The 23,995-nt window shown below is 41.8% G+C and overlaps 1 protein-coding gene across 6 annotated transcripts in view; it reads left to right on the top strand.

Annotated features, from left to right (window-relative positions):
* SNX25 (sorting nexin 25) overlaps positions 1-23,995 on the top strand; it is a 151,603-nt gene that overhangs the window by 78,067 nt on the left and 49,541 nt on the right. For all 6 annotated transcript variants that reach the window (XR_005196640.1, XM_037730825.1, XM_017506908.2 and 3 more), the window contains exon 6: positions 6,494-6,564. Coding sequence is in view for 5 of the 6 variants with exons in the window: in XM_037730825.1 (XP_037586753.1) it covers positions 6,494-6,564 (71 nt within the window). In the remaining variant the exon portion in view is untranslated. The remainder of the gene's footprint in view (positions 1-6,493; positions 6,565-23,995) is intronic.

The following is a 23,995-nucleotide window of genomic DNA, read 5'->3' on the forward strand; positions in this document are numbered from 1 at the left end:
CTCAGCCTCCTGAGTAGCTGGGATTACAGGCACGCGCCACTATGCCCAGCTGATTTTTTGTATTTTTAGTAGAGACGGGGTTTCACCATGTTGACCAGGATGGTCTCGATCTCTTAACCTCGTGATCCACCCGCCTCGGCCCCAAAAAGTGCTGGGATTACAGGTGTGAGCCACTGTGCCCGGCCTGTTTTTGTTTCTCGAGGCAGAATCTCATATTGTTGCCCAGGCTGGAGTGCAGTGATGCAATCTCAGCTCACTGCAACCTCTGCCTCCTGGGTTCAAGTGATTCTTCTGCCTCAGCCTCCTGAGTAGCTGGGATTACAAGTACGTGCCACCATGCCTGGCTAAATGTGTGCGTGTGTTTGTGGGGTGTGTGTGTGTGTGTGTGTGTGTGTGTGTGTGTGTGTGTATTTAGTAAAGACAGAGTTTCACCATGTTGGCCAAGCTGGTCTTGAACTCCTGACGTCAAGTGATCTGCCTGCCTTGGCCTCCCAGAGTGCTGGGATTACAGGCATGAGCTACCCTCCCAGCCTGAAATCTATAAATTTATAAGGTGATTACTTTGAAGTGCTGTGTAGCATTTGCGTGAGTTTAAGATTGTTGGGAAGTGTTCAGAAACACAAACTTGCTCTTTTTATTTAGCCAGTTGTAAAATACCAAAAAGAGATGAGGTGGCCACTCAGAGGAGCAGGTCAGAGTTATCTTTGTGGCTTTTCCTTATCACTGGGGCAAAGGATACTCTAGGTAGGGAGGATCTTGCCAAAGTTGGAAAACAGCTAAATTCTTGTTATGCCCCTCCTCCCTAGTATTTGACTTCTTGACTTTATGTTATCATTTTGGAAAACACGTAACAATCTATGCACTTCTGATCAATGGAACATATACAAATATCAGCCCTCTTTATTCTTGAACTGAACTCAGCACTTGGAAAGTCATATCCTCCTCTGGGGAAAGAAAGCCGAGTGAGTGCCAGGTAACTCTGGAAGCCCATGTCCTCAAGGATAGCCAGCATTTGGATATGTTTCGATGTGTATATTGTATAGTCTTGCTGAGAAAAAAAGTCAGTCATTTCCTCTTGATGTCCAGTAAAAGTGAAGTAAACGGATTCAGTAATCATCCTCTGATGCCCACCCTGTGCAGAGTGCTGTGTGGAGAAGGTCTGGTGATGACTAAGATGAACTGGTTGCACTCCTTGGATTCTACACCCTGCTGTCAAGTGCTTGCAATCCAGCACAGGAGACCCATGTGACTATAAGTAGCTAAGTAGGAAGCAAGATCCTCAGGCTGTAAGTGGAGTGTAAAGCACCAAGAAGTGAGTAGGAGCAAATATTTTATTCCACAGCAGAGATCTCCTAAGAAACCTTCACAGAGGAATGGCCATGAACAGAGTGTTTGGTAAGAGTTAATAGGATCTCAGCAGATAAGGGGAAGTGGTGGTGTGCAGGAAGAAACAGGAGTTCTGTTAAGGAGAAGGAGAGATACTAATGAGAAGGGACCAGGAAAGACCTGGAGTGTGTTCGTGGTATCATGTATGGTCTGGTTTGGCAGAAACAGTATCCAAGAGGGACATAGAAGGCAGTAAAGCTGGAAAGATGATCTGGCATTGTCCGTACTTATGTACTTGGAAAAGCACTAGAGAAGATAAGTATTAGCCTGTACGGAATTTTAGAGTAGCAGGAAAATGTTTAGGAGCATGAGCTTTATAAGTCAGATAGCCCTACATTATAATTCTCTCTCTAGGACTTAAAAGCAGTGGGACCTTGTATAGATCTGAGAATCATCTGAATTCTAATTTCCTTCTCTGTAATGTGGACATGATTATAGCATCTCATGAGGATTAAATGAGATAATGTAAATTAAAATATCTAAACAGGACCCAGTACCTAATGAAAGCAATCTACAAATGTTAGGTGGTATTACATTGTAATTTTATGGTTTTGTTAACTCTTTACTCAGATGGTGTATATTTTCTTCGGTACCCTCCATGGCTCATTTGTTCCAAAGCATGAATCATTAAGAATATCAAAAGAATAAATTGTTTAGAATATTGTTTGTACCTGTTAAGTGTTAGAAATGTTGATTTTTATTAATTTAGCTCATTAATATCCGTTGAGTGCCTACCATATGTTTAGTGCCAAGCTAGGGTACTATAGGAGAATGTAAGACAGAACTCCTGTGTTTAAGAGGCTCTCGATCTAGTTGAGGAGAAAAAAGTAGCATGTCTTTATTATACGTAACAGTATAGTTTTGTAGTTTTGAGTCTACATTCTTAGGCTCAAAAATGTGTCAACATTCTTTGCAGGTGTATTGGGCCTTGAAATGACTGGGAATACCATTTTCTTTGTTCATAGCATTCTTGGTGGACATGTGACTCTTTAAAACAACAATGTGAAAGAGTAAATAGATGCTATTATAGAACAGAAGTAATTCAGGATTTCAGAGAAGACAGATACTCGTGTGCATTATAGGGATGGGGAAGGCTTGAGGGAAGAAGTAATACGTGTAAGATCTAGGTAGGGAGACGGGAAGACTGCCTTCCAGTGGGAAACGAAGCATGAGACCGCAGTTATGGGAAGGCAGTGTAGAAACCAGCCTGGCTTAATTAGGTTCACATTCATAGGAGAAAAAAAAGAAACTTTTGGATAACAGAGCCAGTGCCAAGTTGTGAGGGGAATGCACGCAGGAATGTAGGGTTATTCATTTGGGGAGGTGCAGGAGGTACTGAACAAGAGAGGGATGAGGTGAGTGGTCCCATAGGAGGATGTATTGACATACCCAGGATGGTTTGGATGGGAGAGAGGATTGAGGTCTGGGAGACAGACCATTTAGCCATGGCACTGACCATGCAGGAAAGAAGGCAGCCTGAAACAGGGTGATAGATGAAGGAAGAATAAGCAAGGAACTTATTTAAAGGCATTTAAAGGACCATCCATAGCACTTTGAAACTGATGTTTATTGGTACGGTAGATACCTACGATGATTTTTGAGAAGGATGATGGTACTAGTAGAGAAATGGAGAGGTAAGGAAACCTTACTATGGAAGGAAAAAGAAGGTAAGTTTAGCTTGAACAGGCTTAGATACATAGGTAGATAGATAAAACAGTTTAGAAAAAGTTGAAAATGACTCATGAAGGCTCCCATTTTAACAATGAAGACTCATTAAGTCTTCATTTTATCTCTATTTTGCCTTGTAGCCCTGGCTAATATACACACATAGATACATATCTACAATCGTAAATGTATGTACTGTTTTGCATTTTAAAAATTACTGTCATAAACATCTATTTTCATGTAATCCTTATGATTATAAATATTACTGGCTGGATGCTTTCTGTTTAATCTGATATGTCCTGAAAGCAAGGACCATATTGGTGTTGTTCATTCCTGTGTGTCTAGAACAAAAGAAAAGATTAAGAAATGTTTGTTTAATGAAAGCATTACTGACCATACTCATTATTGACCATGAATATTTTCATGCTTTTCTTTGTAGAACTTGCTACAATAAACATATATATGATAGTTTGGGCTTTGGGTTGTATTTTTATTTTTGTCTTTTTCTTCTGTTAAATTGCTTCCTTATGATAAATTCTTGAGATTGGAATTGCTGTGTGGAAGCACGTTAAGTCTTCCTCAGAACGCTCTCTATGAGTTGGGGTGGCATTTGGCCACAAGACAGCTTCACATACAGCAACTTAAATGAGGCAGGTGTTTATTTTTCCCATGTCTCCACATGCCCTGAGATTGGTAGTTAGGGGCTGTTTTGATGGTTCGTGATGTCATTGGAACCATGAACTACTCCTGTCTTCTTATTGCATCATCCTTAGGTTGTAGTTTTGTTTTTGAGTCTTTGAGACAGGGTCTTGCTGTGTTGCCCAGGCTGGAGTGCAGTGACATGATCATAGCTCACTGCAGCCTCAACCACCCAGGCTCAAGTGATCTTCCTGCCTCAGGCTCCCTAGTAGCCGGGACTACAAGTGTGTGCTACCATGCCCAGCTATTTTTTATTTTTTATTTTAGTAGAGACAAGGTCTCCCTTTGTTTCCAGGCTGGTCTCAAACTCCTGGGCTCAAGCAGTCCTCCCACCTCAGCCTCCCTAAGTATTAGGATTATAGGCATGAGCCACTACACCTGGTCTTTTTGTTTTTTGTTTTTGTTTTTTATTTTTTATTTTTGAAGAGACAGGGTCTTACTCTGTTGACCAGGCTGGAGTGCAGTAGCATGATCATAGCTTAGTGTGACTTTGAACTCCTGAGGTCAATTGATTCTCTGCCTCAGCCTCCAGAGTAGCTAGGACTACCGGCATGTATCACCACTCCCAGCCAACTTTTTAATTTTTCGTAGAGATGAGGTCTCGCTATACTGCCTAGGCTCTTAAACTCCTTGCCTCAAGCAGTCCTCCTGTCTTGGCCTCCTAAATGTTGAGATTATAAGTGTGAGCCACTGTGCCCGGCCTACCCTGTTGCTTTTACCTTCATGATTGCAAGGTACTGTTGTGCCTTTATCCAATTGCATCCTTGATTTACACAGAAAAATGAGGGAAGGATAAGGACTAAAGTTGGAAAGGGCGTTTCTGTGGAGGCTTCTTTTCATCTGCTTTCCTGGAATCCCTACCCAGTGACTTCTGCCTACTCCAAGACTAGAATGATTTCACTTTTATTTATTTATTATTATTATTTTTAAATAAAGACGGGGTTTCACCATGTTAGTCAGGCTGGTGTTGAACTCCCGACCTCAGGTGATCCGCCCGCCTTGGCCTCCAAAGTGCTTGGATTACAGGCGTGAGCCACCACGCCCGGCCAGAATAATATCACTTGCCCATCTCTGACTGCTGGGGAGAAAGCTAGCCTTTTTAGCTGGGTGTGTCACTTTCCCTGATAATACCGTAGGTCACTTAGCAAGGAAGGAAGAGAGACTGGACATTGGGCAGGCAGCCATCAGCATCTGCCCCCATCTCTGGGTGGTATGCCGACACTGCTCCTGACAGCCTGCTCTGAGGTCCTGAGAGTCAGGCACTGATGTTTATATTACCCAAATGAAAAGATTAAAAAGATGCAAATTTGTGAGGAGTCCACGTGTAGCTATGACTAAGATAAATTTGTCTCTTCTGTGGGTTTTAGTTGAAAAGCAAAAGAATGTATATAATTTTGTGCTATAAAAACCAGCTAGATATAACATTAAATCTTAGAATACTGCATGGTTTGTGTTCAAAAGAAGAATTAATATTAAATAAATTTATTACTAGCAGATGAAATTCATATAATTAAGGGCTAAGCAAAATACTCAGGATAGACCAGTTTTATTAGGGCACTACTTAGTAACCATTAAAGGGCGCTTAAAAAATTTGGATTTATAGGGCTGGGTGTAGTAGCTCACACCTGTAATCCCAGCACTTTGGGAGGTTGAGGCGGACGGATCACGGGGTCAGGAGATTGAGACCATCCTGGCCAACGTGGTGAAACCATGTCTCTACTAAAATACAAAAAAACAAAACAAAAATAAGCCAGGCATGGTGTTGCATGCCTATAGTCCCAGCTACTCGGGAGGCTGAGGCAGGGGAATCACTTGAACCCAGGAGGTGGATGTTGGCAGTGAGCCAACATGGCGCCACTGCACTCCAGCCTGGTGACAGAGGGAGACTCCATCAAAAAAAAAAAAAATTTGGATGTATAAAACCCAATTGAATTTATGCTCAAAATAGCTACAACTCCAGGGTTGTTCTCAGCACTTAAAATGAAGAATTTTGTTTATTTTTCCTGACCTGGAAGTCATCTTAAGCACACACATATATAGCTGGTGCTCTAATCTCATGGTTCTCAACTCTCCCTGTGCCTTAGAATTATCAGGGGAGCTTTAAAAATATTGTTGTGAGTCCTAGTGCAAATACTTTGATTCTGTTGGGTTAAGACCGTCTTCTAAGTGAGAAGTAATGAGGCAGTGGGGCTGCAGGGGAGACGACAGCTTTGATGGCACCATCCAGTAGTACTTTCTGCAGTGATGAAAATGTTCTTCTTGCACAATGTGGGCCACAAGCCACAGGTACGGTGGAGCATTTGAAATGTGGCTAGTGTGATTGAGGAACTACATATTTATTAATTTAATTAGACAGCCACATGTAGCTCATGATCACCTTATTGGACAGTGCAAATTTAAAAAGTAGAATCAGTAAGCTCTGGTCACCTAGGAACATGGAGGAGAGAGGGGCTGAGCATAACCTTACAGTTTCTGCAGGTAGTTACGCTTCTGGTATAGGGAACAGAGTGGGGATGAGGAGGCTCGTGACGTTTACATGAGGACCTCGGGAGTGACTAGAACATGGCATGGGGCCCGGCCTGTTGTAGATGCTCAGTCCATGTTGGATTGTTTTAATGCTCCTTGGGCAGGGTTCACAGCTCCCATGTTAATTTGTTTAATATAAATACAGTCTAAAGGTATTTCTAAAAATAGTATTTTCTTCCTCTTAAATCTTTTTTCCTTTTCTTTTTTTAAAAATCAGGTATCAAATTGTAGTGGAAATAATCCAGGCGACTACAATTAGCAGCTTTCCCCAGCTGAAGAGGCACAAGGGTAAGAAGCAGTTTGTTTTCTTCAGTTCCTCATCTGAAAGGTCGGGATGGTCCCCGGGCTTCTCTTCCTGTCAGATCTTTGGCAAATAGGCGGTTTTCTGGCTTACATTTAAATATTGCAGTTTATTAAAACAATACTATTACAGCATTAGAGAAGTAAATAAATATAATTTCATCCTAACAAAAACTTTTTTCTGTATTTCTGTATTAACTCTATTTAGCTGCAGTCATAATTTTTAGAAAGTTAAAATATCATTGGGTATATAATGTGTCTGTTCTGGTTTTAAACTAAACATGATTACATAATTTTTTTCACATGTTGATTTTTAATCTTGATATTTCTATCTCGCAACATAATCTTGATGGTCATTTAAATGACTCCAATAAGGTTCATGATATACTTAATCTTTTCCTTTATTTTCCTTTCTTTAAGCTGTTTTTAATTTTTTTTTCTTTTCCTTTCTTTGCTTCTTTTTCTGAGACAGTCTTACTCTGTTGCTCAGGCTGAAGTACAGTGGCATGATCTTGGCTCACTACAACCTCTGTCTCCTGGGTTCAAGCAATTATTCTTCTTCAGCCTCCCCAGTAGCTGGGACTACAGGCGTGCACCACCACACCCAGCTACTTCTTGTATTTTTAGTACAGACAGAGTTTCACCATGTTGGCTAGGCTGATCTTGAACTCCTGACCTTGTGATCTGCCAGTCTTGGCCTCCCAAAGGGCTGGGATTACAGGCGTGAGCCACGACACCCAGCCAAGCGTTTTTTTAAGGAAAAATAAAATCTCGTTTCTTTATTTAAGTGTTAAATTGCTAATAGCTTTTTCTCTCTTTCCACTCTTGTGTTTTAGGTTTTGTGGGGGGGTGGGGTCGGCGGCGGGTGGAGAGAGAGAGAGAGGTATATGTTATGTGCTCTTTTTCTTCTTGTTTGTTTCTCTTCCAGTGAAGTAAGATTCTCACCCAGGCATGATACTGAAGAATAATTAAGGCGTGAGGATGGCTTTCAACTCTCTCGTAGTTTGCCTGATGTTAGAATATTCCCCCTTGCATATACAAAGGTAGAAAGCATGTTAAAATCTAGAGTGCAGAGCAGGTCTTGCTTTGCAGCTGAGAGGCAGCAAACACTGCTTTCCCCTTGGACAATAGACATTCCACACAAACCTCCAGGCCTGTGCAAGTCTCCGCCAAGGAGAGGGAATGGAGTGGGAAAAGAGCAGGGGAGAGCTGGGCCAAAGACTTAGAGCATGCTTTCAGGTTTCTCATTAGCACACAGCGGCAGTGGAAGCTTGGGCTGGGGATTTGGGCTTGGACTCGCCTCCCTGAGCCCGACAGAAGGTAGAAGTGAGTAGAAAGCAAATACAGGTATAGACTGTGAAGATGCACCAAGTCCTCAGCTTGGCCTGTAAGGGAGCCTGTGCAAATATGTCCATTCAGCAGTGTTCACTGAGTACCGACTGAGTGATAATGATACAGTAGTAAACGAATCAAAATCTCTGCATTCTGATTCCCTAAACTGGGCTGGGAGGCAGTCCGACAATCAACAAATAAAATACATGGTTGTTTCAGATGGTCACACGTTCCTTGGAGAGAAAATTGAGATGCAGGGAATTCTGGTAGGGAGTGCTGGTTCTGCTCAGTGGAGGCCGATTCTGCATTTAGATAGTGAGTTGGGGAAGACCTTGCTCAGATGGTGGGCTTTGAGCAGTGATCTGGAAGCTTGGGGGTATCTGGAGAGGGGCAGGTGCCAAACCCTGATGCTGAGACTGATGGGGCTGAAGAAAGGGCTAAGTTGGTGGAGAGAAGCCAAACGCGAGCTCAGAGAGGTGGCGGGGAACCTAGTCACAAAGGCCTTATTGGTACCACAGGGACTTGGGATTTTACTCTTAATGACGATGTGTTTACATGGGCTTTTGAGCTAAGAAGACTTGATCTGATGAATTCCTACTAGAGTGTGGACTCTGTTCCTCTCCTTTTTATCATTTTTCTTGCAGAGAAAATGCTTCACTTCCAGACAGAGGGACAGTTGTTTGAAAGAACACTGGTGAGGCATGCCTTCTTGCCACTGTGATCTTTTTTAGTGCTTCTCTTTGAGTTTAGTCAGCAAAATACCTTTCTTATTTTGTTATTCCATTAGTTTGCTATGGCTGCCATTAAAAAGTACAAGCCGGGTGGTTTAAACAACAGAAATAAATTTTCTCACAGTTCTGGAGGCTGGAAGCCCAAGACCAAGGTGTCAGCAGGGTAGTTCCTTCTGAGAGCGGTGAGGAAGGACCTGCTGCAGGCCTCTCTCCTCATCTGCAGTTGGCTGTCTTCTCTTTGTGTCTTCACATTGTCCTTCTTTTTTACCTTTCAACGTGTTTGACTCTTCAAAGGCCTTGTCTCCAAATAGGGTCTCATTCTAAGGTACTTGGGGTTAGAACTTGAACTTCTGAATTTACTTTGGGGTTGGGGGAAGGGCGCAATTCTTCCCATAACAGTTATGTCGCAGTGGTGCTTGATTCTTTCATACCTGTGTTTTCCATCTAAGCTATCCTTACAACTCTTTTGGGTATCCTGGCTTCCCTCTGTTGTTAAAGCACTGAGGAAAAGACAATCAAACTAAGCACTCTTGGGGCCTTGGGGCCATGTTGCCCGGGACAGAAAACACTGGAGACTGGTTCCAGTGCTTCTCTGAGGTTACTGGTTAGCAGTGGTTGTCACCTCCAGCCTCTATGTCTGCATATGATAATGCTTCAGTGGATTTTAATCTTCCTTCTTTTTGTGAAGTTAAACACCTTAAACTCTTAGATGCTTTGTGCTTAATATGAAATTTTAGCATGAGAATGTGTGTTCATGTTTATCTATAAGGACAAAGTAACTGGCAAGAATTTGCTGTTAATATGGTGTATCGTGGTTGAATATTAATTATAACTGAAATATTTGGTTTATTGTAAGTATTAGTTTCTCTCTGCCTAGAATGATCAAAAAGGTCAGAATCTAGTTTGAAGAGAATTTATTCAAGTGCAGAAGTTGCGGACTACAGCCAGGGACACACTGCCAGGTTGCCTTGTGCAGTGCTGCGGGGAGCAAAGGAGAGGCTCAAGTTTTTAAAGGAAAAAGACAAATCAGGAGAGAGGGCAGTTGCAAAAGTTGTCAGGAATTCTCATGGGTTTACAGAAATAATATTGGTTAGTGCTTGGTTGTACATAGTTAAACTGTAACGTGGACGACATTTTATGGCTGCCTGGCATTGGTGTAGAGCTTGCATAGAAGCGGCTTCAAGAAGTAATTATTTAGCTCCTGGGGAAGTGTGACATGACTTCTGTTACATTCTAAATGCTTTTCGGGGCCTGATGATTTAAAGGAGCTCACATTCCTCAGATAAAAGATTTTTCTTTTGGGGAGAAGAGGGTTATTTGTGGTAACATACACGTAACAGAATTTACCATTTTTAAGTGTACAGTTCTGTGGTATTAATTATATTCATGTTGTTCTGGAGCCATCGTTACCATCCGTCTCCAGAACTTTTCATCTTCCCAGACCGAAACTGTGTACCCATGAAACAATAGCTCCACCTTCCCCACCCCCCGCAGCCCCCAGCAACCACCATTCTACTTTGTCTCTCTGAATTTGACTAGACTGTGTACCTCATATAAGTAGAATCATACAATATTTAAAAGGTTCTTCTGTCTCGGTCCCTAGGGCTGCCACAGCAAAGTGCCACAAACTGTATGGCACAAACAACAAAAACGTATTCTCTCACAGTTCTGAGGTGAGAAGTCTTAGACCAAGGCTGTGGCCGGGCTGTCTCCTGAACGCTCTGGGGGAGTCTCTTCCATATCTGTCTCTTAGCTTTCCATGTTGCTTGTAATCCTGGTGGTCCTTGGCTTGGAGATATATCATTCCAGTCCCTGCCTCAGTCGTCACGTGGCAGTCTTCTCTGGTTTTGTGTCTCTGTTTTCTTAAAAGGGGCACCAGTCATCCTGGATTGGGGCCCACCCTAATTAAGCATAACTTTATCTTAACTTGATCACGTCGGCAAAGACCCCATTTCTGAATAAGATCACTTTCGTAGGTACAGGGGCTTAGGACTTCAACATATCTTTTTGGGAACACAGTTCAACCCACTGCATTGTAACTGGTAAGTTCAAGTATAGCATTTATTTCCCTTTTTTTGTGAAAATGCTAGAAATACTTCTTTTCAGCAAGCTTTCTGACCACATTAAGACTTTCTACCTTTACTCCTTTTGGGTTAATTCTGCTATAAGTACATTGGTGTCTTTTAAGACTATAAAAGGGTTCAAAGTTAGAAAAAATATTTCTGCAAAAAGTAGAATAACTGGAACTGTATAGGTAATTCCAGCCGCCACATGTCTTCGTGTCCAGAAAAAGGCAGGTTCCATGGAATCAGTGCTCTGACAGATTGTGTGGGTCTGGTAAGAATGAGGGGAAGCCCAAGTGACAAGGGGAAAAAAGTAAATTGTACTTCATTAAAAAGGAAAAACTTGGCTGGGTGTAGTGGCCCAGCCTATAATCCCAGCACTTTGAGGGGGCCAAGGCGGCAGGATTACTTGAGGACAGGAGTGAGTATGTTTGTGATCGAGTTTGGCTCGTCGCCCAGGCTGGAGTGCAATGGTGCAATCTCAGCTCACTGCATCCTCCGCCTCCCAGGTTCAAGCGATTCTGCTGCCTCAGCCTCCCAAGTAGCTGGGTTTACAGGTATCCACCGCCATACCTGGCTAATTTTTTTGTATTTTCAGTAGAGATGGCGTTTCACCATGTTGGCCAGGCTGGTCTCAAACTCCTGACCTCAGGTAATCTGCCTGCCTTGGCCTCCCAAAGTGCTGAGATTACAGGTGTGAGCCACCACACCCGGCTGTGGACAGGAGTTTTGAGGCCAGCCTGGGAACTTAGGAGATCCCATCTCTACAAAATAATTTTTAAAAATTAGCCAGGTGTGATGGTGCACACCCGTTGTCCCAGCTGTTTGGGGGGCTGAGGTGGGAGGATTGCTTTAGCCCAGGAGGTCAAGGCTGCAGATAGCTGTGATCATACCACTGCCCTCTAGCCTGGGCAACACAGCCAGTCCCTGTCTCAAAAATAGGGGTTGGGTGTGGTGGCTTATGCCTGTAATCCCAGCACTTTGGGAGGCTGAGGTGGGCAGATACCACTTGAGGAGTTTGAGACCAGCCTGACCAAAATGGTGAAACCCCATCTCTACTAAAAATTCAGAAATTAGCTGGGAACTGTGGTCGGTGCCTGTAATCCCAGCTACTTGGGATACTGAGGCAGGAGAATTGCTTGAACCAGGGAGACGGAGGCTGCAGTAAGGCGAGATTGCACCGTTGTGCTCTAGCCTGGGTGACAGAGTGAGACTCCATCTCAAAAAAAAAAGAAAGAAATGAAAAACTTAGTTTGTCAAGGGATGCCATCAAGAAAATGAAAAGATAACTCACAGAATGTAGGAACAGTATTTGCAAATCATGTATCTGATAAAGAGGTTATATCCATAATATATAAAGAACTCTTACAGTGCAATGATCAAAAGATAACTCAGTTGAAAAACGGGCAAAGGCTGGGCGCGGTGGCTCAAGCCTACCCCAGCACTTTGGGAGGCCAAGGCAGGTGGATCACGAGGTCAAAAGATCGAGACCATCCTGGTCAACGTGGTGAAACCCCATCTTTACTAAAACTACAAAACATTAGCTGGGCATGGTAGCGCGTGCCTGTAATCCCAGCTACTCAGAAGGTTGAGGCAGGAGAATTGCCTGAACCCAGGAGGCGGAGGTTGCGGTGAGCCGAGATCGTGCCATTGCACTCCAGCCTGGGTAACAGGAGTGAAACTCTGTCTCAAAAAAAAAGAAAAACGGGCAAAGGATTTGCATTGACATTTCCGGGAAGAATGTGTACAAATGACCAATAAGCACATGAAAATATGTTCAACTTCATCAGCTTTAGACATTAGGCAAATGCAAATTAAAACTTACATGAGACATCACTTCATAACTTCTGGGGTGGCTAAAATGAAAGTGATAAGAACTGTTGGTGAGGATATGGAGAAATTGGAAACCTTATACATTGCTGTTGGAAATGGAAAATAGAAAACAATTTGGCAGTTCCTCAAAATTTTAAACATAGAATTACCATGCGACCTAGCATTTCCACTCCTAGGTGTATAACCAAGAGAAATGAATTTGTATCTCCACAAAAAATTTAAATGTTTATAGTAGCATAATTTATAACAGGCAAAAATTGGAAACAACCAAATCATCCAAATCACCATCAACAATGGGGTAAACAAAATGTAGTGTATTCATACAATGGAATATTATTCAACAATAAAAAGGAATAAACCTTGAAAACCTTATGCTAAGTGAAAGAAGCCAGATACAATAGGCCACATATTGCATGATTTCATTTATATGAAATGTCTAGAATGGCAAATCCATAGACAGAAGAGCAAGTGGTTGCTTGGGTCTGTTGGAGGTGGGGGTTGAGATGAAGTGGCATGGAAAATGAAGGAGGGAGTGACTGCTAATGGGTACAGGTGTTTTCTTTCTGATGATGGAAATATTCTGCATTTAATTGTGGTGCCAGTGACACAACTCTGAATATATTAAAAACCATTGAATTGTGTTTGGTAAATAGGTGAAATTGGTATGTGAATTTATGTCAAGGAGTTTTTAAAAAAATGAGAGGAAAGAGACTGAAAATATAGTTTATGGCCACACTACCTTAAGCCTGTGGCTAGTGGCAGCCATACTGGACTACACAGGAGAGCATTTAGGAATCTCTAGTGCTCTTCAGTCCTCATTCATGACTAAATGAAGCAGCATGTACAAGCGTCTGGCATGGCTTCTCATGGTGCTTAGTGAAGTTTAACTTGAAAGTAAAGTCCTATTTTACAAAGGTGCTTTGATCAAATATCTTTCTCTCTTAAGCTTTATTCCAAATTCTAATTTGATAGCCTGGTTTGTTTGGTTTTGCTTAGAGGGTCTCTTCCTTTTTGAAGTCTAGGACTCTGTATTCTTCTTGCTTATTCACAATTGGCTTGAAATAACCTTACAGGCTTAAGAGTTGGGAAAAAGTGATCTTCATGCTTGGGTGACTTCAGGTTGGGTTCGTTTGGCCTGCATGAGGGTGTGAGTCAAAGATCCATCCATGTAGACCAGGCCCCTTAGGGCTTTAAAGGCTTACTTGGGCCCTTCAAAGGCCTTCATTTAGGCGTTGGTATCTGGAGCTGGGAACACATCAGGCAGTCCTCTCTAGAGGAGAAGGGTGAAGGCCACTGAGTGTTTGTTGTGTGGTGTTAGATCTCCTGTTTCACTTTGACCGTTCATAGAACTAGATTGTGTGCTTGGAGAACTTCGTGCTATTACTTTCACAGAACAAACTCATACTTTTTTGTAGCTCTTTGTAGCATATAAATGAGAAGTGAGTGTGACTACACACGGATTCTTTTTTTTTTTTTTTTTTTTTTGAGTTGGAGTCTCACTCTGTCACCCAGGCTGGAGTGCAGTGGCGCAATATCAGCTCACTGCCACCTCCGCCTCCTGGGTTCAAGCGATTCTCCTGCCTTAGCCTCCCTGAGTAGCTGAGATTATAGGTGCAAACCACCATGTCTGGCTAATTTTTTTTTTTTTTTTTTTTTTTTTTTTTTTGTATTTTTAGTAGAGGTGGGGTTTCACCATGTTGGCCAGGCTGGTTTCAAACTCTTGACCTCAGATGATCTACCCACCTTGGCCCCCCAAAGTGGGATTACAGGCATGAGCCACCACACCCAGCCCATACAGATTCTTATAATTAACTTTCCAGTGTATGTTGCTAAGATGTTTTGATATAATATTTACATTATATTTTTTATTGAATAATTCTACTAAAAAGGTATTCAGTATTTTATGTCATTTAAATTATTAGATTTTTTAAATCTTACATAAAATTTTTGACAAAAGAAGTGATTTTAAAATAGTTTTCCCTGTTTTTATTTACAATATAGGTTATGGTATGATTATGATTCAGGCCTATTCATATTCACGATTTTATAATGATGAAAACATTTCAGTATAGTGCCATGAGGGATTGCGTCACAGAGTGAGAGAAACAATGTAAAACACAATTGTATGAAAATTGAAAATGAAAAAATAAATGTTGAAAACTTTAAAAAATGTCTTTGGAGTATTCCAGCTAGGAGGCTGATACACTGAGTAGGAATAAGGTATTACAATCTAGGACCTGGATAATGCTAGTGAAAAGGAAGGGATTGATAAGGAAGATCATGAAGGAACAAAGGCTGGTTAGCGACTGGAGGACAATGAGACAAAGGACCCAAGAGGATCTGAGAGAACGACAGTGGTGGTGCGGTCTGCTGACGTTACAAGAGGAGGGAACAGCTGTCTAGAGGAGTTAAGTCAGTTAGTCTGAGGTCGTCCTTTCTAGTATACTGTCATGTCCCATTGCTGCAGGTTGGTGAGATCAAGCCTGGGGTATTGAAGAAAAAGCCCTAGCACAGGAATTTGGGGGCCTTGGTTCAAGTTCTCTTGTGCTGTTAGCTTCCTGATGGAATCTACACAAGTCATTTTATTTCTCCAGGACTCAATGTTTTTCGTCTTTAGATTGAGTGCTCTAGATAATCATAAAGCGTTCTCAGTGGAGATATTGAAGGAGTCAGGGGTTACATGGGGGTTTGGTCTTGAGCATCCTGGATTTAGGGCAAGAGGGGGATAGGAAAGTCTTGGTTTGGTATTTCTAAGCTGGGATTCATGCTGTGGAGAGAGAACAACCCTGAAGAGAAATATTTGGGAGTTTACCTTTATAGAGACTATAGTTAATAGCCTTTCATTTCAGCTATTTCCAAGTCAGATTTCAGCAAAGCTGATGCTGCCACATTATTAGAGCAGAACAATGTTTTAACAATCTGAAGTGGCTTCCGCTAACTCTTTATACCATTTGCTGTCTCCCCATTAAAGTTCATATGTAGGTGCTTTCAATTTTAAATAATTTGGTTATAATTTAAGTGCAGATACTTTTTTTTTTTTTAAGAAAAAAGAACAAATTTAGCATTCCTCATTGTCCCTTTTCTTTTAACTCAGTATGTAGTAACTTATTGGGTGTTGCAGGAAATAGTTTTTGTATTTCTGTGATCTTTGGAGTTTTGATGTGTGGCTGGCAAATAAAAGGCTCATTTATACAATGGTTCTAGATAGCTGCGTTGAAAAAAAAAAAAAAAAAAGAAAAAGTAGCTATGTCATTGTTTCTCACATTGACCTTCCCTTTAATTTACTTCAGATGAGGATGTGTTCCCCCCTCCCATGAAAGTCACTAAAGAAAGCTAAATTTCTAGCATCAAAAAATCTCCCCAAAATTTAATTGTTGGGTCACTTTTGGAGATCCTTGCATTTTGGAGGTGGTGCGATCTAGTGAAAAGACTATCAAAGAACCAGAGGAAAACCTCAGCATGCATGTTGTAAGTAATTTTGTTTCCAATGTTCTTTCTCCTTATTGCTGCATTCTTTTTTATAAGTGGGAAGCTGAAGAAGTTTAAAAGAAGAATGAACAGATGGATGACGATCCTAGTTATGTTTAGTGTTCAACATAGAGATGGGAACTTTATTTGTGAATGTAGTATATATTAATACACATACACACAGTATAAATATAGTTTTGTTCTGTATAAAGATGTTTCTGGCAAGTCTTTTTTTTTTTTTTTTTACAGCATATTGTTTTTTCTTGGGGGCTGAACATGTATTACTTTTTTTCAATTTTTAATTTTTACTTTTTTTTTTTGTGACAGGGTTGCTTTGTCACTCATACTGAAGTGCAGTGGTGCAGTCACAGCTCACTGCAGCCTTGACCTCCTGGGTTCAAGCGATCCTCCCACCTCAGCTTCCCAAGTAGCTGGGATGACAGGCACACACCACTCCATCCAGCTAATTTTTGTGTATTTTGTAGAGATGGCGTTTCACCGTGTTGCCCAAGCTGATCTCAAACTCCTGGGCTGAATCTATCCGCCTGCCTCGGCCTCTCAAAGGCTGCAGGCCTGAGCCACCACACCTGTCTTGGCAAGTCTTTTTGAATCATAATTGATGTTGATGTAAGAGATGATACGCAATTGTGAAAATACTTTGAGGATTTAAAGAATGTCATGTGACAGATTGGGAGAGATTACCTGATTATGTACCCTCTGAAACTTTAAGGAATTAACCACTGTCTCATTCCATTCCTGCTGCTGTAATAAAATACTGCAAACTGGGTACTTGTTACACGGAAGAGAAATTTATTTTTTACTTATTTGGAGCTTGGGAATCTAGGATCAAGGCTGTGGCATTCAGTGGCTAGTGAGGGCTGCCCTCTGGTTCTGAAATGGCACCTTCTTGTTGCATCTTCTGGAGGGAACAAATGCTTGCTGTGTCCTCACATGATGGAAGGACATAAGAGCCTCGCTGGTTCTCTCAGCCCTTTTATGAGGCACCAATTTCCTTTCATCCTGGCCTCATCATCTCCTATAGGCCCCACCTAATACTGTGGGGAAGAAATTTCAACATGAATTTTGGAGGGGACACAGACATTCAAACCACAGTACCAGCTAACTTTGTATTGTCTTTTTTCAGGATGACATAAGACAACCTGTACAGTTCTTTATGTATTTAGGATAGTTTAAAATAAGGCTTTTGAGGCTTCAACACACTCCAGAAAATCCACTGAAAACTCTACATGTTTCAGGTTCACAGTTGATTAGTTTGTCTTAGAGAAAGAAACATTACTCTCCTTAATTTGATTTTTTTCTTGGTGGCCTTTTTCTTTTGGAATTTTGGTCTTTTAAATAAATTAAGACTTTAAAAATCTTTGGTGCCTCAGCTTGTTTAATTTTAATACAGTTAATTCTGGGGAAAATAAATGAAATCATAGAATAAAAAAAAAAACAAAAACCTTTTTTGAGGAAAAAAACAGGTAAGTCAGGTTGTTGTCCTATGGGCAACAAAATTACATTAGGTATAATTAGAGGAAGAGCTTTTTACGGAAAACATAAGTACTAAACAGTTCGAAACAGTCCCTGAAGTTTTAGTTTGCTCACAAAATTTTCCTGCCTCTGCCCTTATCATTCAAACCTGGCCACATTTTGACTGAGGCCTAAAATTTACCATTGATTACATCAACTGCTTGCTGGTCACGGAATGTGGGGGTTTTGGCGAGGCAAACCAGCTAATTTCGATGAGCTTTTTTCAGCTTTTGTCTTTGACCTTACTGTAGCATTTGATACTGTTGACTACGTAGTCTTCTTGACATTCCACTTGCCCAGGCTAACGTTCCCTGTCTTATTGTAGTTTTAGTTGTTTGTTGGTTTGTTTTTCTGCTTATTTTCCTTACTCCATTGAGCTTTTAAATGTTGGAGTTCCACAGGGTTTGTCTCTAACTCTTTTATACTTAATTATTTCTTACCTGTGCTGCCTAATGCAGTTGCCATTAGCTACATGTTACTATTTACATTTAAGTTAATTAAAAGTAAGCATAAATTCAGTTCCCCAGTTACATCAGCCATATTTCAAGTACTCAGTAACCACATGTGGCTACCATACTGGATGGTGCATTATGAATATTTCTATCATTACAGAGGTCATGTGGGGTAGCACTGCCCTACTCTAATCCTTTCCCTTATGCTGAAGACTGAAAATTTCTGTCTGTAGACATCCAGTACCTCTCTACTTAACCTCTGCCATCTCAACAGTTTTGTTTGGATATCTCAAAAGTGGCTCTAAATGAAAATGTCCACACAAAGTGTCACATAGCTGGGCGCCTTCTGCAATGTCTTGCCTAAGCGAATGGTATCATCATCTGTCTTAGTCAATTCAGGCTGCTGTCACAAAATACCACAGACAGGGAGGCTTAACAATGTTTATTTCTCACAGTCTAGAGGCTGGGAGGTCCGAGATCAAGGTACTGGCAGATTTGGTGTCTGTTGAGGGCCCTGTTGCTGGTTTGCAGATGGCCTTCTTGCTGTATCCTCATATGGTTGGGTGGAGGGTGGAGAAGGAGAATTCTAGTCTCTTCTAGGAATAAGACCTCTAATTCCATCATGGGGCTTCTACCTTCACCATCTCATCTAAATGTTTCAAAGTCCCTACCTCCTAATACTGTCTTATTGGAAGTTAACGTTTCAACAGATGAATTTTAGAGGAACACATTCAGTCCATAACACCATCTATTCATACAAGTCACAAACCTGAGTCAACCTTGTTGATTCCTTCTCCCTTGTATACTTTATCCAGTCCATTATTGTCATACGGATGGACCACCTACATATAACTCAGTCCTGTTCCCTTTCTGAACACCACCATCCTCTACCACCAGTCACCCTCTTGAACTATGATAGTAACTAATTAACTGATCTCCTAGCATGCACTTCTTTCCCCCTATGAAAAAATGATATATTTTTATACTGAAGTCATAGTGATTTTTTTTAAAAAATACATAGCTTATGTCATCTTTGTGTTTAAAACTCGTCATTGTCTTCCCATTTTTCTTATAATGAAGACTCCTTGACATGATCTACAAGGTCCTGCTTCCTCTGTCTCTGGCTCTATTTTCAGCTTCACCTCCTGCCCTTCCACCCTGTCTCTCTGCACTCCAGCCACATGAACTTATTGCCTGAACTCACCCTGATTTCTCCTGCCTTGTATTCTTTTCACATTTTGTTTCTTCTTCTTGAAGTGCTATTCTCCTCTCAATATCACTCTGTCTAGATAACTCCTCCTTACAGTTTATATCTAATATCTTTTTCCTCTCTGTTCAAAGCCCCACCTCCCTGGATCCTGGATAAACAAGAGCTCTTGTTAGGACCCCTCATGGCAGTAGAGAATGTACTCAAACTCAAAGAGGGGGTTGTGGGAACCCCACCTTGAAGCAGGTTGGACAGAAGTTCTGAAGGCCTAGACTTGCAACTAGTATCTTGTAGCGGGCAATCTTGGGGACTGAGCCCCCCACCCCCCACCCCGTGGGATCTGACACTATCTCTAAGTGGAGAGCACCAGAATTGAATTAGAGGACACCCAGCACTAGTTTGTTGTGTCAGGGGGAACCTCCACACGTTTGGTCGCAGAAGTCTTCGGTATTGATCGTTGTGGTGTGAGAGCAAAGGAAAAATGCGGTTGGAGTTGGTTTTTCCTCTCAGTGCTCTTATAAAAGCGGCCTCGGAGACTGCTTTGCACCTTCCGCCATGTGAGGATGCAGTAAGGAGACACCGACTCTGCCAGCACCTTGTTCCTGGACTTCCAGCCGCCAGAGCTATGAGGAGTAGATGTCCGTTGTTCGTAAGCGGTGCAGTCTGTGGTGTTATGTTAGAGCTGCCTGAGTGGACTAAGACCAGGTCTCAGGCTGTTTCCCTACCATTGCCCCAAGGGCTCTTGCGAGGGTTCTGCCCTGCCCAGTCCCTGAACCTCAAGCACTCCCTCCAGTGTCCACTGTCTCTTCCCTGCTGTCACCACCTGGCCCCATCCATTCTCTGCCTGAAGGACTACAGGCTCGGGCACTTCTGTTGCACTTGTCCTATAGTCTCATGAGTTTATAACCAACTCTGCTTGCCCTCTCACCCCCAGGGGAACGTCAGTCCTCATGGACTCCAACACCTGCATTTTATGCAAATAAAGCTCACATCCAGGGATGTTAAACAACTTACCTGGTTTGAATAGAACTAGGTAGTAACACACAAATCCAGAACTTGAGCCCAAGTCTTCTGAGTTTTGTCCTGGACTCTCGAGAGCCATGCTCACAACAAACATCGTGTGGGTCAGATCTGAGTTCTGGGTGTATATCTCAAATCTGCTCAACTCATGCCAATTTGGGAACGGGATTCTGCTTGTAATTTTATATGTGGATTTAATTGCTGTATTATTCCTTTAAAAATATATTGCAAGCTTGTTGGAGGGCCTTAAACCAATGGGAGTGCTAGTTCTAGCACTGAGACATTAAAGGAAGGCAAGGCAGGGCACGCGGTGGGCACAGCCTGGCCAGGCTGCACAAAGTCTGTGCGTCTCTGTAGTCTCCTCCATCATAAAGTGAGTGGTTCTGCCACCAACTCCTGTACGATTTCTGCTATTCCTCAAATATACTCTCCACTGAAGCGGAGTGACACGTTAGGCTGTGAAATCTCAGGTGTTTAGTGTGATAAGAGAATCCTTTGTTCTTTTAAAAAAGGACATACCAGCCTCCGGTTGAAAAGTAAGATAAATATTTTTTTTTAGTTCCTTAGCAACTGTTGAGGTGATTTCTAGATAATTTTGAAGAAGTTTGTGATGATTGGTAACTACTGAGAATTGCTGCCAGCTTTGTGTTGAGGTCAAGTACCATTTCTCACCTCAAATCTTGACTAGTTCCTAAGTAAACAGATACCTATTTCTTGAACCCTTCTATCAAGAGGGTAAAAACTTCTGTTTACTTATTTATATTTTAGTAAAACTTCTGTTAGTAAAACTTCCATTTACTTATTTATATTTTAGAGACATGGTCTCAGTCTGTTGCCCAGAAAGGAATATAGAGATGTGATCAGAGCTCACTGATGTGAGGAGCTCACAACCTCCTGGGCTCAAGTGATTCTTCTGCCTCAGCCTCCTGAGTAGCTAGAACTACAGGTGCAAGCCACCACGCCTGGCTAATTTAAATTTTTTTTTTTTTTAATAGAGACAGCCTTGCTGTGTTGCCCAGGCTGGTCTCGAACACCTGGCCTCAAGCCATCCTCCCGCTTCAGCCCTGTACAGTGCTGGTATTACAGGCATGAGCCACCACATCCAGCCAAAACTTTGTCTGAAAGATTCAAAGGCTGATTAGTCTGTCAGTGCGGACAGTTGAGCAGTGGAGGACCAGCATTTTCTAGGGAAGAAGTCTCTATTCCATACCTCAATTGCCTACATCCCACAAGAAGACCTGAGCATCCTGGGCAGAGGAGAGAGGAGAATCCATGTTGAGGAGTGAGGGAAGGGGAGGAAAGTGTGGACTTGTCCTCTGTTTGCCCTAACCTCCTTGTTAGAGCCGCAGATTCTACCTCTGTATCAGCACTACTAAATGGGGCCCCGTGGAGGGTAGGAGGTGGCAGTTTTGTTCCCCAGGGGACATGTGACAGTAGTCTGGAGACATTTTTGGTTGTCATCTCTGGGGGAAGGGATGCTACTGGCATCTAGTGGTAGAGGTCACGGATGCTGCTAAACATCCTACAATACAGAGGATAACCCCCCACAGCTAAGCACTACCCTGCCCAAAATGTCAGTAGTGCTGAGGTTGAGAAACCTTGCCCTGTGTTACCCATTAAATCCCTCAGTGAGGCCGCTGAGGATGCTGCCATGATGATATGCCCTGGAACACGATAGCGTGTTACGAGGAAAGGAAAGTATTCTACTGTGGGTGTTTTTTTGTTTTTTTTTTTAATACCTGAAAACCACAGTAGTGCCATTTTAATCCATTTGTACTATATCTGGAGTCATGGGTTTGGACTTTAAGTTACTTTGCTTTCTGCTGCCTCATTAGAAATAGCATCTAACAGTTGTCATTAGATACTGGTGTTTTTGTTTTACTGCAAGCCACTTCACTTGTTTGGAAGAATTATATCATGGGCAGGGGATTTATAGCAAAAAGCATTTCTGTGATGTTATTCATAAGTCTGTTGTAATGTCTTTGAAGCCGAAAGGGTTTAACTAATGTCTAATCTAAATGTCTTTTTCATCAAATGAACCTGAATTAACCCATTTCCTTTTGCTCTAATCTCAGTAGAACCTAGACTATCTAGGAGTGCAAACAGTAAATATTTGAACTAATTGCTTTGGAATATCATAGGTTAATGCAGAAGTAATTGCAAGTTTCACCATTACTTTTAATGGCAAAAAATGCGATTACTTTTGCACCAACATAACATCATTTGTGTGATCATCTTGGCACTAAAGACCCACCACCATTCCGTGTTTCACTGGCCACTTCTTTTTAAAGCTAGATTAAATGTTGTGTGATTAACCCAGTTTCTAACAATGCACAGTGTTACTACTTAAGACTCTGTGGAGAAGCAGCCACGTAGCTCTGGCATGAGCTGGGTCACGGGGTGTTGTCACACACCCGCTCGCCTATACTTTTCTTGACGTGAATATTTCTTGGATGAATGGGTTTTAAGGCCACAAAGAAATGTATTCATCTGCATCACTGGATTTACAAGGATTTTTGCATGCCAGAAGCAGGGGATGCATGAGCTTTACGTTATAGTCATTTAGTTCTGAATGTGGTATTCGTTTTCTGAGGCAAAAATAAACAGAACTGTCTAAGTAACAAGCTGCTGTCGCATTTGTTAGCAACAAGCTTTGTGATCAGACAATGGCATTGTATTACCCATCAGCAAACAGAACGCAGTCTCGTGAGCAAGCCACATTCAAGCAGAACACCAGAATATTCTTTCCTGCTTTGCAGCTGGGTTTTAGGGAAGGTTTATTCTCTTCTTACATCTCTTTAAAATTTTCTTCTAGGTTTTGTCCTTTTAGAAAGGCTTTTTAATCTCTCTTTGGGTAAAAAGAATATAGTGGTTGATAAATGGATGTCAGTTTCCTCCTGTACCTCTCTCTCTATTAACATGTTTTAACCCCAAATTAAAATTGAGGGTCTAGGTATGTTTTATAAATAAGAGGCAACTTTTGTCACTGAATTTTTAGAGTAACTTAAATGTTATACACAAAATATAAAGTTTAAGGGTATTTATTTAAAAAGTAAAATTTTTCTTGGAAAATTAGGTCTTCCAAGCATGCATTTTCCTTAGGTATACCCACAAACCATCTTAGTTTGTAACAGACTAATTTTGGGACAAACTGCATTTACCTTTATCCTCCCACAAAGGAGTTTCTGAAATACTATTTTTTCCTGTTGAGATAAATGCTAAATTAGTGAGTTCTTTGGGCAGGGCCTGTCTGTTGGCCAAGCATAACCCAAGTTCAGAAATCATTACTGAAGTAAATGAAAATGGGATGGAAAGATGGCCGATAATACCTGACAGATCGTCTTGAACAAGGTCACGTATTGACCTCAGGCCTGCCTGTGGCCTTTGTGTGAAGTACTTGAAAAGCTGCTCCTAATAAAAATGTTTTATGGTACTGTGTCTTAGTTTTTTCAGTTAATAGGTGCAGCCTCCCTGAGTACTATGTTATGCATTTGCACATTTGACTAAATGGGACTTGAGAGAGGGGTTGACCATCCTAGGGAACCAGATCGAGGTCTCCAGCTGGGATGTCTAAAACATTACTCAGCCTGCACTCAGGAGAACCAAGAGAAACAAGACAAATGCTCTTTTATCATTGGTAGTTCCAAATCTAAGCCGGGTATGTGCTGACTCCAGAGAGTGTGCCCAGATTGGTAGTTCCCATGCCTAGAGAGGAACACTCGGTTTCTCTAGCAGTCCTCTGGGCCCTGAGCATTCCTGACAGTCCTGCTGAACACCTCT

The sequence above is a fragment of the Cebus imitator genome, unplaced genomic scaffold (assembly GCF_001604975.1).
Source record: "Cebus imitator isolate Cc_AM_T3 unplaced genomic scaffold, Cebus_imitator-1.0 Scaffold365, whole genome shotgun sequence".
NCBI classification, from domain to species: domain Eukaryota; kingdom Metazoa; phylum Chordata; class Mammalia; order Primates; family Cebidae; genus Cebus; species Cebus imitator.